Source organism: Ceratina calcarata, unplaced genomic scaffold (genome assembly GCF_001652005.2).
Source record: "Ceratina calcarata isolate Rehan_Ccalc_2016 unplaced genomic scaffold, ASM165200v1 scaffold178.2, whole genome shotgun sequence".
In the NCBI taxonomy this organism is placed as follows: Eukaryota; Metazoa; Arthropoda; class Insecta; order Hymenoptera; family Apidae; genus Ceratina; species Ceratina calcarata.
Genome location: NW_017139212.1, coordinates 1,115,452 through 1,134,826, shown reverse-complemented (window position 1 = coordinate 1,134,826; position 19,375 = coordinate 1,115,452). Strand labels below are relative to the sequence as shown.

The 19,375-nt window shown below is 46.5% G+C and overlaps 1 protein-coding gene across 1 annotated transcript in view; it reads left to right on the top strand.

Annotated features, from left to right (window-relative positions):
• The first annotated feature begins 2,584 nt into the window (after positions 1–2,584).
• The window catches only part of LOC108632884 (protein kinase C-binding protein NELL1), a 50,899-nt gene continuing 34,108 nt past the window's right edge, over positions 2,585–19,375 (top strand). The window contains 1 exon segment of the mRNA XM_018037733.2: positions 2,585–4,419. Coding sequence (XP_017893222.2) covers positions 4,083–4,419 — 337 coding nt within the window. The 5' untranslated portion in view covers positions 2,585–4,082.

Sequence of the window (19,375 nt, the reverse complement as noted above, 5' to 3'; positions counted from 1 at the left end):
CGACGACGACGAAAAAAAGAAAGGTGGATCGTGGCGCGTGCCACGCGAAGGGTGACCACACCGACAGCACCTTTATTTTGCGGGAGATCGTCCACGTATTCCTTTCACCGTGGACAATGGGGTCGCGTCCGAAGGACGTATCAACTCGCAGCCAAGGGTAGCGTAAATGATCCATGGATAGCAGCTGCATGTGTCTTTCCACGAAACTTATTCCTCCACAATTCCGGATAAATGCATCTTCGACCATGTCTTATATATTTTCAGATTGATTCATAGGTGGAAATTACACGCTACTGACCAGAAACGTCATGACAAAAGATTCTTATATTATTTTATATAACAATTGTTGCAACGTTTAATGCAGTGTTTGAAAAAATAATTCACATATTAATTGATACTATAATAGTTGTTACGTATTGTATACGTAACGAAATGTTAATCTAAACTGGATCTTTTAATATCATAAATGTCTCGTTTTGCATGAAACTACTAATAATGCAAGGCCATCGATTTGTCAAGCATTTTTCCTAGCAATTAGCATAGAAGACGTCAAATGAGAGGCATCTATGTTGCAACGTCGGTGAAGATACAAAAGGGTAGGAGGTCTCGGGGTGCCGCAACAACAAGTTGCAACCACCTGGCGATGGCGGCCACCCAGCGGCCTCCAGGTGCTGCTGGGTACCCCCTGTCTCGCCTGCTGGCGACGACGACGTTTACGAAAAAAGGAGCCGCGCGTTCTGAACGTGCAAACGCATCCCGTCCGTCCGTCCCGTGTCGGGGGGCAACGGTATCGTTCTGGAACACGCGCGAATCAACGTTCCAAAATCGATACGTACATCTGCCGCAACGTGTAGAGTCTATTGACTCCTCTGGCTGGCTGCTCCGAGCATCTCCAAGGCGACCTCAGGATGGAACGCGCGGCGTGTCCCGCTTTCCAGATCTCGTAGCGGGAACAAGATTACCAAAGTACACGAAATGCCGGTAAAGTTATATTCTAATTTCTTAGAACCACTCCGTCAGGGCGTTTTTGAAATCATTCTGATTACAATTAATACGACTTGGCAAAAAGTTCTTGGTCAGATATAATACAAATAATATAATAAACGAAGCACATGAAGATCCGATATCCAAAATGCAATGATATATATAGAACAATAAATTGTTCTCCTCTTTTTAATACTTGAGGGCTCTTATTCGATGTCTAGTATTACTGCGTTGTTGAACAACTTTTTGTCAGGGGTATAAAATGAATCGTGAAACGAGGGCGTAGCTTCGGTCTTATGTAACCGTGTTTGCGTCAAAAGCCATTCGTCATTGTTACATCATTACATTTCTATCGATATCCATAATGTATCAGGCGATTGTTGGATGCTGATCGATAACGAGCGGTTAAAAGTCGTTGCCGCTTTTATTTGATCGCTTATCGCGTTTTTTTTCGACCGGGCCATTTCCCGAATACCTAGTTGATAGAGGAAGCTTTTACGTGCGCCGAATATCGTGTGCCAAATGGGCAAAAAGCTGCAGCAAATTTTTATGGGTCGCAAGTTTCTACGAATTATAATGCACTGCAGTAATAACTGCATATAGTTTAAAAATAGAGCGTTTATCTAAATTTAAAATCGATCGTGAAACAATATTGAGGTAAGGTAATTTTGCGCGTGGAAGATACGTCAATTCCAGTGCAATTCCCTCATCGATGCTATTAGTTTCCGCGATCGATTGGTGTTATCCGACACCGTCCACAGGACACCATTCATGCAGTCTGTTGTAAAAAGAGAATACCTTTCCGTTCATCGAAGAAGAAAAGACTACGTACTACCTACACTCACGCATCCCCCGAACCTTAAACCAACCCCGCAAACCAAATAAAGACAGCGTCGACGTTAAGACGAGGAGAAATCAACCTGAACCATCATCAAACGAAATTACCTGGTGGATGAACAGTGGAAATTGAAATCAAACGAAGACATGCGTAACCAGCCCTTAGCCCGTTCGTATCATAAGAGCTACAAATATTTGACATAATATCTTACACTATCGTCATCAACATTAATTGATGTAGTCATTCATTTTTCAATGTTCTACGGTAAATCTACGGTAAAATCGATGAACCGCGTATAATTTGAAACGGCCCTTAATGTCGATTCGGCCTGTTCTTCGGTACTACAGCGATAATGATAACGAGTAGAAAAATTGTGCGTGCGAGATTCAAGTAATGAGAGGATTTTGGGAAATTGCGGATAGAATAGAAGAGAAAAGGGAGGATAGGAACGAAAAAGGGAAAGAAGGGGCGGCCGAGGGTGGAGAGTGGAGCGGCTGTTGGTCGACGGCACAAGTCGGGTGGTGGTTTCGAGACGTCGCGTTGCGGGGCATCGATTTCGGGCCAGGCCGATGGCATCGGTGGGGTATCGAGGGGGCGTCCCGACGTGGCGCGTCGCGGCGCTGCTGACGCCTGTTACCCGAAAGCGTCCGTCCGTCCCGATGGAGCCTTCGAAAACTACACCACCAACGCACTCCTACCTTCTCCTACCCGCCTCCGTCCGTCCTGCTCTGCGAGTGTCGACCGTCTACTACAGTCTACCTACTAGTTCTCGGATGTGGAGAGGTGGCGCGCGCGCGAAAACCCCGCTGCGCGACGCGGACGCGAGCGAGTCCTCCCTGCTTTGAAAGACAGTCGCGCGAGCAGAGAGCACCGCGTCGTGGTGCTGCTAGCCTCGAGTGCACAAGCCTGCCTCAGAGTGGCTGCCTCTACTGTCACGGCACTTGCTTCGCTCGCTGCACGGCCACCACGCGGTCCGTGCACGCCTGTCCGGTTCAGTACACGAGCAAGAGTCCCCAAGGACGGTTCGACTATATTCGTTCTCGGAGGAGATGTGGATTACCGGTTGCAGTTCCGATTAGAAATGAAGTTCGAGGCTTATTAAAAGGAGACGGGGGTGGAGATTGACAGTAGATCGTAGCATAGAGTTCGAATTCGAAGGCAGGACGCGTGTGACTACGCTTAGTAGTCGAATGCGAGGTGCAGCCGGATGCGCCGGTGCACCACCAGCTGCAGCTGCCAGTACCGCTAGTACCGCCACTGCTACCAGCACCGCCGTCGCTGGTGCTGCTGCTGCCGCTTGGCAGAGCCTCGCAGAGGTGTTCACCTCGTGGCAGTCGACACTTCCTGCCGGACGGTGGTAGTGTCCGGGCGCGCTGGACACATGACGAGCCGCAGACGGTCGCTGCTGCTGTTGCTCGAAAAGCCTCAGGATTAGGAAACACAGAAAGAAAGAAAGAAAGAAAGGGAGGAAGGAAGGAAGGAAAGAAGGGAAGAAGGTGTGACAGAAGGTGGTTGGTGGGTGACGCTGTGTACTGTGACTACGGATCGAGGAGAACGTTTCTCGCGGATAAGGTCGTTCCTTGCTCGCGAATTCGTGAGGAGACGGGTGGCTAAAATAAGAGAGAAGAAAGGGTTCGAACGAGTGCGACGAACCCTTCCGCTGTTGGCTCCCTTTACACGCACGGTCGTCGCACACTCGTGCACGTACACCGCGAGAGCTGCGACGTGTCGCCGGTAATATAGCGTGTACGCTTTCGTTTAGAGGGTTTCTTCCCTCCGACGTCGACGCGCGTAGGAGTGCTGGAGCGCACGCGGTGACTCCTCTTCACTGACGAGAGTTCCCCGTCGTCGTCGCCGGGGTGTGTATATTCCCGAGTGCCTACGCGCGTACCTTTTTACCCCCTCGCCGCATCGAACGAAATCAACGGGCTAACTTCAAAATGAAAACATTCCGGCGAACCGTCTAAACTCCTCGTCGAGAAATTGGAGACACGATTCGAGTATTATACGACGGGAAGCGGAAGGAGATAGAAGAGAGGTTGGTGGTTGGTGCCGGGTGTGCTCTGGTGGTGTCGGTGGTTCCGGGTCGAGCCAGGTCGTGGTGATGCCTCGCGGCCGCGGATCCCCGAGACCGTTGGGTGCTGCAGCAGGTAAGGACGCTGGGTGCTTGTTGGGTGCTCGCGTATCCGCAGTCCCGGTTGCTCGCATCGCGACGAGGACACGCTGACGAGTGCAGCACCCGTGGTCGCCCCCGCAGGCCATGTATCACGGTAGTCCGGCGATCGACCGTATCGGCAGCAGTTGTAGCAGTGCCAGCGACCTTCGGCAGCCGCGATCACCGCGACCACGGCGACGTGGTCGCGTTACCGCGGCGTCCGTCGTCGCGGACGACGCCGACGCCGACGAGGAACTGCTTCTTCACCCCAGGCTGGAACCCGCGTACGTGGTGCAGCACGTGAATGATCGGGTTCGCGAACACGGGACCGGGTGGTGTCACGCGGCGCCGAGGCCAGGCAGAAGACGGAACGCTGGCAATGCGATTAGGATACTGCTGCTCGCCACTGCCGCTGCCTTCCTCGCCCTTGCCGTCTCCCCGGGTAAGTTCAAATTCGCATTCCCAACGAGTCTGTCACTTTTATAAAACTACCGAACCGAAGTACTCTTTATTCATCGATGTAATCATTTCATAAATCGTTCGGATTGTTGTACTGTACATGTAACGTCTGTGTCATATAGTAGGGAGTCAGTCTTTGATCCCTGAATAGTATCGATCTATAATTCCGTTCAATTTTCGCGAACAATCTGTTCCTAGTCGCGAATTCACGAATTGTCTAATCGAAAACGAAATCCGAAAAACGTATGAGAGAGAGAAATCCTATTGCCATTACACATCCGGGAAATAAGACGAATGTTCATAGCGCGTTGGCATCTGGTATGTAGATACGTGTGTTATTAAAATGTATCTGTTCTGTTTCGCGACCCTCACATTTCTATCTTCTCTTTCGTTTTTAACTCATCGCAAACGAAAAAGTATTAAAATTAAGGGAGATTAATTAAGAGCGAGAGAAAGAGACAGATTAGACAGCTAGGTGTGCGCATTCAGCGGTTTTTAGGTCGACTTTTTCTTCGGAGAACAGTCAAGTGGTTGGTGACAGTAACCATGTGACGCATTGCGTCAAAATCTACCGTCGTCTTGCGCGAAATTCGTTCTACCTTTTTTCTGCACACCTTTTTAGTCGCGAAATCAACAATTTTTTCGCCCTTGTACATTTACCAGATGAAACCGCGCCTCGCAGATTTTTCAAACAAGGTTACAGCCGGGAAACCACGAGTACTGACACGAATTCTGTACAGGCTACACCTGTTTTAAATCGTGAAAACGTTTTGAAAACGTGATTCCCTTGAGGATAGTAGATATTTTCATTAGGCAAAGCGTTTTGCGAGGCACGCGTCACCTCCGGTGTTTTCCTGAGGGCTCCCTCTCATCTTCCGAGTCGGTTGACTCGTTCCGGCGTGGAGAACGTGGCGTGTGGCCCGCGGTAGACATCGGCAAGCCGCACCCACGCGCCGCTATTTATCTCCTCGTCTGCCGAAGCCAAGTGCCAAGAGTGTATTTTTTCGCATACCACCGTTCCCCGCGGCATCGTCTCCTATACACGCGCTCTCTCCTTCTCTTCTCCCGTTCTATCCGTCTATTTCTATCGCGATCTCGCCTCTTCATCCTCCCGTTCACGCGTGTTTTCCAAGATTTACAAGGAAACGCGTGGAGACGAATCGTATCGTGGTGCCACTTCTTAAATTTAGATATTCATAGACCGACCCATCTCCGCCTTGTTAGCGAGGAACGGATATAATAGATTTTCTGCGTCTGTCACCTGGCTGCCATAAATTTTTGATTGAAACCGAGCAGACTGTTTGTACAGACAAGTTCCGTTGCAAACAAAATATTTATCCTATGTATTGCTAAATCTGAGAAAACATCTATAAATCCTTGAGAGGGGATTAACAGACGAAACACTCGGAAGATTTTATAAGGAATTTAGATTTTGATACGAAGTGTGACGAGGGATTATAAATAGGTGTCGGTATTAGCATTGCGCAATCGGGAAGTATGTGGATTATAAGCGGGGGCCCCATGGGTCTTGCGAGAACTCCCTTCAACAAACACGGGTAAATGCGGACTTCTAAGAAAAACCTGGGATTTCTATGAGAGCGGCGAACCATTCGCCGCTCGTAATTCTTTCTCACCGAGGGTGAGTCAGAGACCATTTCCCCCCTCGTCTTGCGAGACATGAGCCAGTTTCCCGATTTTATTTTACCGTAAATTAGATTCCCCTCCGATCGATACTGTGCGTCTCTCCTCATCGGTCTCCGGCAATTAGCACATAATTCCAAAAATCCCATTACCAGATTAATTTCATAATGCACGATCTCGTATGAGGTTGCTAATTCAAGTTTCGTGCGGGAAACATCGGTACATATATACGTGTGTTTGTGATTGAGAAGCGAAACTTGTTGCCAACTGCACATAAAATGAATATTATGTAAGAGTTTTCTAGGAACCGCTACGTTATGAATTAATGAGAGAAATTCGGGAACATAGCTCGCTCGCTCTGTTCATCTAATGCTCTTTCCTAGAATATAGGTATAACTTTCTGAATGAAGGGTTTCCGCGAACAGTTGGCAACTGCACGAGATTGAGTCGTGAAAATTCTTGTTTTTCATTGGTAATTTCGTTTTAGTTGTACGAAATCGTGTCTAGGCGTTCAGTTTTTCGATCGGACCTGCTGTAAATTATCTCAACACGTTTGACATAATGAAAGGTGGCTTGTTAACATCGATTTTATGGGGAAACCACTTATTTCCTATAACGCATGGTATGGAACGAGTAAGTCTCGGAAATTATTGCTGGCAATATCGTGTAACCAGACTGCGATCACGAACGGTCATTAAGTGTCCGTGGCGTTCGACAAATGTTCCTTGTTCTTGAACTTTTCGCGACGAGCTTTAAGGCCGATCTAGGCGCCAGACACTGGCCAACGGGACCGGTTTATTGTAATGTAATGGTTTTCATGCTCGTTAAATTGCTCAACAGATATAATTCATAAGCTCGGTGCGAATAAGCTTTGATTTGAAGGGTTTCAAGCCGTTTTGCAGAACTTTTGTAAGAAGTACGGATCGACCAATGAAAATTGTAGGATAGAAATTTTGAAGTGACGTGATATATTATTTATTTTCGTGGCCGCTCCGTGCCTCGTTCACTTTGGACCCCTCGCACGAGCACGCTAAGTAAAAATCACGCAAGAAAGATTCGTCACGAATATTTTTTACGACTACATAATCTGCATATTATTCATAAATGAAAGCATAGTTTCGATTCACACTTTTGGTTGTGTAATCGAGTAGAGTACGTTCGTGTCAGCAATCACTTCGAATTACGTCTGGTCGAGCTTTCTATTTGTCAGCAGTTCTAAAAACGTTCGACATCATTTCAATATTATGTATGGGTAACACACTTTCCTTGAATAACACAGATTAGTGTTTCTTTATTAAATCATCCTGTTGAGAAATAGTTGAGATGCAGAATGAAAACGCGTAACTTCATCTGAAAGAGAAGCATTATCGTAGCTGTCATCGCGGTTTCTATTCGAAAGGGATACGATTCTTCTCCCATTGTCCGGGTCTTTCCCTCTGAACTGGTTTCAAAATAATAAAGGGCAACCCTTTTGCGTCTAGGCACAAAAGACAGTGACCCAAATTCCCAATCGTTCGTTTGCGTGGCCTCGAAATGGAAAACGCACTCGTTGCTTGATTTCCGAATACGTATTCCATTCATACTCTCGCATCGAAGTCAGCCTCCTTCATGTATGTTAATAATCAATGTTCATCAATTGAAATTGCATCGATTCCAATCGCTGGATTACAGATTTTTATACAATTTATAATAGTCAATTAAGAAACTGCATTTTTCGTCGATCAGCACTGCTGATATACACTCACTTTTAATATTGTATTTACAAATCCACGATTCTACGTAAAGAGTGTTTCTGCCAATAAAATCAATCTACTTGGAAAATCGATGACGGTAGCGCACTCGAGAATTTCAGCGTGGACGAGCCTGACTGTACTATGGGGGTGCGAGCACATGGTCGGAGCACCAGCCGTGACAGCAGCTGTCATATACCGGTCGTGCCACCACCATAAACACTCGAGCACACCATTAAACTCGATGATTTTTGTCTGCTCGCAGGTGTTTTCCATAGTAGAAAATAGCAAAAATATTTTAGCCGAGCTAAAATGAGTAGAGGTTCAAGGCCGTGAATCATTGAACGGTACGAGGAACGAGCGACAATTGGGGTGGAAGATTATTCTTTGGGGAGTACGCATGTGGGTAATCAAACGAATGTATAATCCATCAGGGTAGAGATTTATGATGTCTGTGAAAAGTTAGGGATGATATTTATTCTACTGGTGGAAGGGAATCCGGTTCCAAGCAGATGGGAGTGAATTTGTCTTTGGAAAATGATACAGAATACTCGCTTATTTTTCAATGAACAAATTAGAGGTATATAAAACTACGTCGAACGTGCTGTTACTTTTCTGGTTCTGACCGTATCGAAATGAAAATTGCAAACGCTCATAGTTGCTCGGTGAAGCGTTGGCTCGCGTAAAAAGGGAAAAATTCCAGCGACCCTCGGCGACGTTTTTCCGAGAAATTCGTGGTGCGTGGCGTTGGGATTACCGGGTTGGCCACGCGATCGCGTCGCAGGCTAAAGTTGCCGACGATGGTGGCGATTCCGGCGGGGCGTTGGAGAGAGAGGGTGGTTCGTCCGGAAGGGTTGCATAATACACAGAGCGCGAGCATCGAGCTGCCAGGGCGTTGACTTTGCGAGGCATTACCGTTTCTTACCGCTTTGCCTTCTCCCCCATTGCTAATATCGCGGCCCGTTCCTCGGTTCAACCTGCGGGATTACCTCGCAATTGAAAAACGAGGCCCTTTCCTCCGTACCCTAAGAAAATTGCACGGGGCAATTTATGGGAAATTGCGAGGAAGGGAGTGGTTCGTGCTCCGCTCTTAGGGGATGCTGGACAAATTAATGGCTGCGATATTGTTTAGTTTTGAATAATTGGAATACGTCGTCGAAAAAGAATTATTCATTACACGTGACGTTTCGGTACTAATTAATTTCATTCCCTTCCATCGTACGTTTCGCTTACGAAGTTACATCAGCAGAAAAGAGGGGTAACAATAATGCGGCTGTTTGTCGAATAAGGGGTTGTGTAACGAGCAACGAGCTTTCAGCTTAGCGCGTATCCCTCTCGCTCTTCGCACCGTCGTTTCCACTATTTGCACAGCCTTAATGCACTTAGCAAACGCGAAAACACGTACAATCTATAATTCTTCCGAGCGGCGCCATTTGAATGGAGACAAAAAGGAGAGGAGAATGAAATTCCCTCGACAAAGACGATTAGGGTCATTCTTTCTCGCTCAAAAGCGAGACATTAGCATATTTTTTGAAACGTAATTCTATAACAGAATAGGTGCGCGATAAAATTGATTAAACCGTCACCCGTTCTGTTATTTTAAGAAATCAGGACTGTGTCAATGTCTTTTTAATAATCTTCTTGTCCATCGAATGATTAATTGCCCGTTGAAATAAATCAATTAAACGGAATTTCTGCAAACGCAACATTCTTGTTGTTCATCGACTGGCCACGAACAATGCTCGCGAAATCCTGTATGCCCACGTTTATTGATTGACGATGACGGTATGGTTTCTCTCGGTGGCATAACATGGGAGGGAATATTTCTGGGCCGGGAAATCGTTCTGTCCCATTCACGCGTGACCTGTCACTTTTCCCCGCGCCTCATATGATAAAACGAAAAATCGCTTAGCTCATTCCTTCGGTGATTGCAATTCGGTGAAAGTAGGATGCAGTCAGATATACATGACAGCAATGGTGAAAGGAACGTGATTTGCGAAATTCGTATAGTTCACGAGTTACGCATCGAAATTAATACGCTATTCACGACTTCATAGAATTTGTACTAGGCAGGACGTAATTGTTATAGTTCGATCGTTTCAATCGATTTGGTGGTTTGCAGTTTATTGAATGGTCGGAAGGTGCGTTAGCGAGCGAATCGATTCACCTCTTCGGGGGCAAACTCGCGAGAGCCACGGGCTGCGAAACGTGATATCACACGGTCGATTTGTAAGCTCCGAGGCGATTTGCAAGCTCGATGAAGTCAATGCCCTTCCGATTACGTTATACCGATCTCATTCCCTGCAACTAGGCCGTCAGTCATGTATTTTCTATTTCTCCGCAAGCGAAGGAGAACTGTACTTGGCTGAGTCACTACTGTGATCCAAGGGAGGAACTCCTTGGACCTTAAATCCCTTGATTTATTGGCAATATTATTTGTCTGGTCTCCTTCTCGGAAACGAGAGTTCTTTAATAGTTCTATTCGATTCGAACTCGAAGGCGTTCGAAATGGAGTCGATGATCAGTCGAACGAGTGATTGGCATAGGCGGGTCGTTCTCACGAAATCGGCACACGATGGTGTGACATCATCATCGGGGCATGTCGAATTCGGCGGCGACAAAGGAGAGGAGCGGATTGATTCACCAACCGTGAGATACGTACGTACCGCGTTTGATCTGCTGCCAAATCAGCCGGCCTATATTACTTCCATTTAAGAGCACCCGTCACGCTCGTTCCTCGGATTCCTTCGATATCAATAAGTAATATGACATCCAGGCGAGGACATATATCTATCTGTCGGGTCACGGGCCCGGTACAGAGGTCGGCCGTCCGCCTGCCGAATTTTCGACCACCACCAAACTATTTATCGGTGGAATTCCAGGACCACACGCGACGATCCTCTTGTTTCATCATTTTTTTTATTGCATCATTGACGCTCGACGAGTAATTCAGTATTCTTTTCTAAGATTCATTCGTGCGAACAATGCTCAAGTAAAAATGTGTGAAACCAAGTAATCGAGAATGGATCGATCATTTCCAGGTAACGCAAACACCTTCCATCGATTTTTCTCTTCTCGGTAACGATGCTTCTTCCGTGACATAAACACATGATAAATAATTATTGTAGACGAACGTTTAAATTGCACATAGGAGAGAACCGAGTGGCAATTTATTTTTATCGAAGTCACGATGTAGGACTCCGACTTTGAAGAATCGGAGTCTCACCTCTGGAGAAGGGTTAACAATATTCTTGGAGAAAAGAAATTGCAGAGGCGCGGTGTAGCTAGAGTCGAGTGACCTGCTGCCCCCGGCCTATCACCCCTTACATCCCTCGTGGCACCCTCGTGGCGTACGCCCCTCTTCCGAGTACGTCCGTACGTCCTCCGGCAGCCCCGATAACCCCGCCGCAAGCCTAGCTTTTTCTCGGGGGTTCATCGATCGCCCCCAATCACCCACACCTGCCATCTTGCTTCTCTCTATCCCCTTAAAACCCCGAATGCTTTCTTACACAGACACTCCCACCCCTCTCAGTACTTCGCTTTGCCGTTTTCTTCTTGCCAAATCTCCATCTCGCCTCTCAAACTTCTCGTTGTGTCACCAGTAATTCAAGTAAATTCTCAATTTCTTTTCATTTTTTGTTAATAACTCCATTTCAAACAACGATATTTGGTGACGATTTGATTTTGAAAATGATTTAAATCAATAAGTCGGAATCGTACTTGGCACGGGAACTGGAAGTTTTAATTCTGATTCGGTATCCTTCGTCCCCCGGATTTTTCCAGGTCTTTGAAAGAGTCGAACCTCGGCTGGCCTCTTTATCTTGCGCAAACAGCGAGGTTTCATTTCACGGCTTTGTTCTCTCCCTTCATCCCTTATTCCATTTCCGGTTATCAGCCGACCGTGAGCTATCTTACTTTCCATCGAAATTAGTTTTTCCTCGAGATCGTTCGCACCGTTCCTTTCCCTTCAGTCGGTGGGAAAAGCAAACGTTTATTCGCCTCGTTTCTTGTTAAACTCTCGCGGCTGCAATTATCGCAGCTTTGATTCTCGGAAGAATACCACTCTAATCTCTCTTACATTTTATGAATCCATTACTTTAACGAAGATTCCAGTTATTAACAATGGCTTCTCGAAGCGTCGATTGGATTGCCAAAGTTTGAGGGAGGCCGAGCAGGCGGAGGGGTATCGATGAACCGAATATCAATGTCTGGTGAGGGCAATTGCTGTTAATTAGCGGCACGCATCCTCCTCAATTGAGGCTCGTTCCGTCCATCACCGCGAACTCCCAACACTTATCCGTTTTCGTTCGACGCGCACACGTATTTGGTAAGGTCACGGTCGTCGCGACGAGCCTCAGAAAATTTTCAGAGACCCGCTCCATTCCAACCCAGTTCCTTTTCTTTCATAACCGGCGCTGCGACGTTCCTGGACGATTTCCAACCGTCCCGGCCCCGGAAATTAATTCTCATGGGGATATTCGACAACCCGAAAGGAAATAGGAACGTTATCGCCGCTCCGCGTACATTTTTAGCCCTACTTCAGGAAATTATAGTCACAGATTTACCGTTTCTACTTTTATCATTGAAACGTTATCATCTTAACGATTGAAAACTATTCTAAAATTAGACTGAGCGATCCGCGGTTTTCAGTAAAAAATTACTGTCTTAACTGTCGTTAGACAATTCGATTTGCATGTTCTAACGATATGTAAAGAATTATCGTAATGCTAATTACACCCTCATGACGGTACGCCGGTAGCTAGTAAAAAAAAATATTACGCTTACGGTACCAGAGCGTTTCCGCTTCTCATCTTCCTCGCGATTCTATGCGATCACGTTCTAGTTTCGAGTCTTTCGGAGTCGAACGACTTACGTGTCACGGTTGCATAATGCATCGATCGCTAGGTAATACATATCAAGGCGAATTGACTCTTCTTACCATTATTCATATTTTATATCAATTTCGAAATCCTTTTTATAATCAACGTTAGTTCCAGTTTTTCGGCAGATTAATTCATTTTTGTCTTCAATTTTGAAATTCGTCCAACGATTTATACAACTATTAATCTGAGGGAAAGAGTGGTCTGGTCTCAATGCGTTCGTCACGCTGCTGCGACGCACGCAATTTTCTAGGTCGTCACGACGCAGCAGGGAAGGTCAGGATTGGTTCAAGTCCAAGCGAACGAACGCCGTGGCTAACGCGTTCACCTCGTCTATAATTAGTGAATTTCTGCGGAGAGAGTTCGCCGAAAAGAGAGAGAACCCGATTCATTCTTAAACGGTGAGCAACTCCACCGCTACACCGATTCGTGAAAAAAAGTGACGAACTACCGGTCGGTTCTGCATGCGCTCGAGAGCTCTCCTCGGCATCCCACGCCTCGCGATGAGGCTCCGCAGGTGGCCGGATGTCGCCTTTAATCTTTGATAAGCCTCAGTCCTCGCGGAATCGCGCTTTGATCTCGCCTAGGCTCCAGCTGACCTTTGTACGAACGGTTTAGCTTGCTAGAAATACGCTTTTCCGCTTTGCTAATTATAGTCGTTTCCTGGCTCGAACAATTTTTACTGTGTACTCCTCTACGACCGCTGATATCGAACTATAATTGTCTGAAGATCGGTTTACGAAGGTGTCAACATCTTCGTTCGCCGCTGACTTCGACCCACGTTTCTTCTGGCTTCCTGTATCGGAACGAGAAAATCAGGAATCCGTTGGATTGTGCAACGGCTATCGCCTGTTTTTACAGGAAGCGTTATAGCGTTCATTAAAGTATGAGTTATGGTAGCATCGTCAGAGCCGGAGGAATATGTAACATTTCGCGTAGAGCGTATGGAGCGTGGAGCGTGGCAGAACCGTATAATATTCGACTTCTGGCACGGTCGTTTATACCACCGCGACATCGGAAAAATTTTAGCTCCGGCCCACGTGGTTTCCAGCTAGGCTAATAAAGTATGCCCGGTTATAGAACTAGCAACCCTGCGACAATTTGAAATATTATTTCCCAGAACGTTGCTCGATGCCTATCTCGAATTGTTAGCCACGCGAAAGGCACAAAAGGCAGAAAACGGTTCCAAGTACGAGAGCAATTAGATCGGGGATACGTGTTAATTCTGGCTGACCGACTCGGTCAGCGTTACGTCCCTTTGCCCTGTTTTATCCCCGATACCATTGAACTTCGCCCGATTCGCATTCCTCGGAGATTTATCAATTTGCATTTACTCCTGTTTACTCTTACTCTCGTCGGGCATTCCGATTCGACGCCGAGGGGAAGAGGCTCGTAACGATTCCGATATCCTCGTCGCGGAACACGGCGCGGGTAATGAATATAAAGCGAGACCCCGAGGAAATATGGCCAAATTATACCACCGTCCTTTGTTCCAAGTGCAAACCAAGTGTTACCGAATGTATCAACAATTTTTCACATGGAAACGTGTCAAGAGAGAACGGCTACCTCGCATCCCTGGCAAGAGTTTTTAATCAATGCCGATATTGTATACGATCATTTACAGAGTACTGACATATAAATTTTTACTGTTATTTTATTATGTATCACATTTGACCAAAGGACATTTGCCAGACGTATGATTAGATACTCGCGGCGATGTTTCACGGTCCGAAGTATTGAGACCGTGGCGTTCGCGAAGGGACGTTGGAACGGATCGAAGGACCTGGAGGCTTACGTAAAACCCCTTCGCGCTCGATCGAATTTCCTGGCCACCCGCCGGCCTGCACAACCCGTGTGTCCGCCTATTACGTCGCCTTTACGATCTCCTCGTAAACGTCCGGGCCGCGAAATTGATAGACCACTATGTTACACGTACACGTACCAGCCTCGCAGCCGATGTCTTCTTCAACTTTTTCCGTACTCCAAAGCCCTTGCTTAGTGATAAATATAATACGAGCAGAGGATCTGTAAAGTAAAACGACGGAGGGTACTCTTGTTTCGCTTGAGAACGAATCGCGTAAACATCGCGATCTTTTCTCATAATCAAGATGATTCGATGATTGTAAGTCTATCGTCTCGTTGATCGGGGGACCGTGTCAGCGATGACAGTCGAAGTCTCTCGAGCCGCGAAAGTTGACGCGGTCGTAAAAAGGCGCGTAATCGTTTCCTTGGCTCGGTGTGTGCGCGCGGGTTGATGATTTTACGAGCGAGACGCGGCTCCAGACGCCGGCCAGACGACGACGCGCGGAGCGGTTCGACGCGAGTAAATCCGAGGACTCGCCTACGCTCCTCGGTTGAAACGGCGCCGGGTGTCGCGGCGCTCAAAAATTGCTCGCTACTGGATTTAAAAATACTGATCCACCGTCTCGACCACCAACGATTTCTTTTTTTTTTTATGGGATGCCAGATCCGTGTCTCGTCGTCTTAATTAACTAACGGCAATAAAGATTCGGTCTGTAAAAAGACGCGAATGGATTAACGAAGCGACGATAACGATTATCGAGCGCGAAATTTAAATCGGCGAGACGGTCCCGGGGAAAAAAGAGGAACGGAAGACGGGTTGAAGTGGTCGGGCGGGCGTCGCGAACGACAAGAAGGGAATTGTAAAGTCGTCATAATTGATTGCATCTTTCGCGAGTAGAGAACCTTGAAGAGGAAAGGCTGAAAGACGCTGGAAGAGGACGAGTGGCCTCTCTAGCTGATACGAGAGCCGTTGACATTACCGCGTTGCTCCTCCTCGTCGTGAAAACCACACACCCGACCGGCGAATCATCTTTTTATCACCCAATAAACAGAATCCGTTCTCTCGTGTTACTCGAAACCATAGAACGGCATATCGTTTGAAATTATTTCAAATTATTGGAGCCACGTGCAATTTAATTCGATTTCTCGTCGTACGTTTGTCTTTTAAATAAACTCGACGATTAGATTGAAATTGATCTCTGCTACAAAGAGATTTGGCCATCCTTTGGAGACTGTATCCCTAAAAATAGACTCGAGGCCTATTCCGACGTGTATTTCCCAGCGATTTTCATCGGAACGGGCAACAATGCTCGCCGAGACGAAACACGACGATCGATTTTCTCGTGGCTTCGAACGTGCGAATGTCTTTGTCGCGTCGAGTCGTACCAAGGACGGTGCGTCTCTGAAGTGTCTCTTCGTGAGACGAATTTCTGGAACGGTTCTTCTTCTCGTGCACCGTTGGCAAACAAAAATTTTACTGCAGGCATACGTGCCTCATCACGAATTCACTCGTGTGTTCTCCGTGGACCAAATATTGGAAACGCATCGATTCAGAGTGTCACCGAAAGGAAGTGACATGCACCCTCGAATAATTAAAAAATATATTTGTCTGCCGTTCGTCGTAACCTTGGAACTCTGTAAACGTTCGACGAAGCGAATCTCGAAGGCAGGAGCAATTCGTCCGACAATTGTGACAATCTGGCGTCCCTACGCGAAGATTTTCCAAGCAATCAGTCGGAGTACGCCGACAATACGCGACAATCATGTAGCCCCGACCTTGACAGTAGCTGAAGAGGAGGAAGACTCGGAAAATTGTGGTTGACGAGGATCCACCTTTTTTCCCAGGACTCGAAAAATCCTTACGCGCCTATTATCGCGATAAGGAGCGGCCTTGATGAGTCGAGGTCGCGAAACGAGATTGTCGGTCCCCCAGGGCGGCATCAATCACCCCTCGAAGAAACGCCGCAACGAGTTCTGACGAATCCTTTTGTGAAAACAGGACGAATGTCAAGGCTACTGATGTTTACGAGATTTGATTGGAGCTCCTTGTGCTTTCAATTTTTCACGAAGTTACATCTCGAGAACGTTTTAGCGAAATTGGCGAGGGCCGTGAAAACGGGAAATAGAGTCTGAGCCCCGTCTCTGGCTCGAGAAAAGTATAAAGATTTTTGGTAAAAGATCTACGATCTCGTCTCGGTTTCGCGGTTTTTGTCTCTCTGGATTTGCCACGTTTCCTCTTCTAAGGAGAAAGAGAGATGACGAAACGAATCGGAGGGAGCAGTATTTTTGGCTCCCCCGACTTTCTTTCGGGCGATTGTTGCTTTTAGGCCGGAGGGTTCGTTATATATGCGTTCGATAAATCGAACACGGAATCTCAACGTCCTTGCCGGCGCTTCTTTAAACCGTTTCTCATGGGGTGTCTGGATTGTCCCGCGGGTGCTCCTTAAAATAGCCGAATTTATCTTGTTGACAGACGCCGGGCACGTTTGATTTTGAGTTAAGGAGGAAACTTGTTCAGCGGTTAGGAATATTTAACTCTGTGTTTGTACGCGCACGGGGGAATATTGTTTTGGTGGACGCGTAATTTATGTGAATTCTGTGGAATATACCTCCCGCGAGGCAGGTGTTGCACAAGCAGATCGCCGAGCAACACCTGGCGCCCCATACATTCCCCATATGACAACTCCCCGCCTCGTTTTACCGCTAAATATAACAGGAACTGGCTCTCTCTGCCTCGTTAGGGGACTAATTACGAACCGTAAGTCCGCTCGGGAAGTACATTTTTGTCTTTCATAATTCACCTTTTTTCTAGGGCGGACCATCTTCGGATAACCGATACAGAATCCTCGTACAGGAAGTTGCCGTTCTATTTTTACCGAACTGCAGATTTCTAAATAGACGACTGGTTTAGAACTAACACTTTCATTCTTCCATGGACGAATGAAATCTGTAGATTATTTATTAGACTTTAAAATCAGTGAATAAAATGAATTCTGGGGCAAGGACGAACAGCCCTGTTCAGGATACCATTGGCACGACCGCGAGAACTGTTTCAGTCCGTATCCGTTGAGTTTGACGGAAATTGATTTTCGGCCGGCGTTTTCTCGCTGAAATCCAGCAACGATCGTGTCGCCGGCGCGAAGTAGGCTGAACGGGAAACGGGGACGTGTCCAAAATGAAAGAGACGTTCTTGACAGAAGTTACCCTCGTATCACATTTTGTTTCATTTCGAATATCGTAACAAGTGATTTCGTATAGATTTGTTGGTACGAAGTTGGATATTTAAAATGTTTCTAAGGGCGGTATATCCTAATCAAGGATTCTTGTCTTAAATTTTTAAATTCTTAAAAAAGAAATTTTCTTCTGTGCGAAGAACCGAGTTTAAACATTCGTTTCTCAACGACACGGCTTTACACCGAAGCCAGGCGAAACGTGTAGGAGATAGATTCGCGAAAAGGGTTACAGTGAAAGATACGGGCGTCCGGATTTTGCCGAGTTCACTGGCGCAATGCGGGGCGGCCAGACAACATGGCGCACCCTTCCACATCACGCACACACACACACACACACACACATACACATACACACACCCTCGCACATATTCTAAGTACACACGAGCCGCGTTCGTTTTAAGTTTGCCCGTACGGCCTATCGGTTCGCGCCGCGTTCGAGTAACAGCGAGAGTAATTGCGTTTCGTTTACGAGGTATATAGCGTCGTACACAATGCTTCTGGTTTTGTTTTAATTGCCTTCGTGAAACGTTTGATTTAAGATCAAACGATCTATTCATAGTGGTACTTAAATCTATATAAAACTATTGTCAAAATGGCAATGGATAGATCGCAGATATTAGTCGATAAATTTTATTGATATTAATTTAGCACGTGACGAAGGGGATGGAGAATTCACGCATCATTACCTTTCGAGTACCTTTTTTTCTTTGGCACGTGGCCGATGGAGCCCTTCGTCCTCCTCCTGTCACGAGAACTCTTCTTAATTCGGAACAGGTGTCGAGTCCCTATGAAACGGGTCACTCACGCGTATTAATTAGGGTCTACGTCAACAAACGCGATCCCAATCTCAAAGACTGTCACTCATCTTAACATTTTTCATATTATAAAAATCGATGCTTACCATTTCGCTTTCCTGGCAAATCAGAAAATTGGCTGTGAGGTGATCGGGTTCGAATCCTCTTGATTCATGCTTGAACTGAAAAGGCTGGCGGCCCGTAATTATCGAGAGCCGAGGATTCGAATTCTTTTCATCCCGCTTCCAACCCGGTTTCAACCAATTACGTACCCCGACCTTGACCCAAAGGCTTAGGGCACTGGCACTCGAATTCTTCGACGCGAGAGCGGCGGTTCTTGAATTTTTTACCGCCACTTCACGCGCGAATTTCCTCGCCAGCTAACCTCGGATCCGTTTCACACTCTACTCCCACGACACCGCCTCGTGTATTCAAACCAGGTCTCGCGTTCTATCCTAAATCGTCCCTCCCCCTTTTTCTACAAAATCAGTTTAATCTTCGCCTGTAAATCGACCGGGCAGATGAAGTATCAATTGCACTTCGTAAGGAATGAAAGAAGTTTCTCAGATCGGTGCAGTTTATAAATGAAAAACCGGATATAATTTCTAGTACTTGGTTCCAAAAATTCTCCTCAATCGTTCATAGCACTTCAATAAATGATATGAGTATTCCGTTCGTGGACCATGAGAGATTAATACGATTTTACGCGGACACTTTTATCTTAATTCGGTCCCGATTAAGGATATATTGGCTATACAGTCAAAAACTACAGTCCCAAAGGTTTATGTACCTTAGAAAAACGCATTTCCTATAATTAAAAAGAAATCAGACGTCGGAAGAATAATGCTAATAATAAAT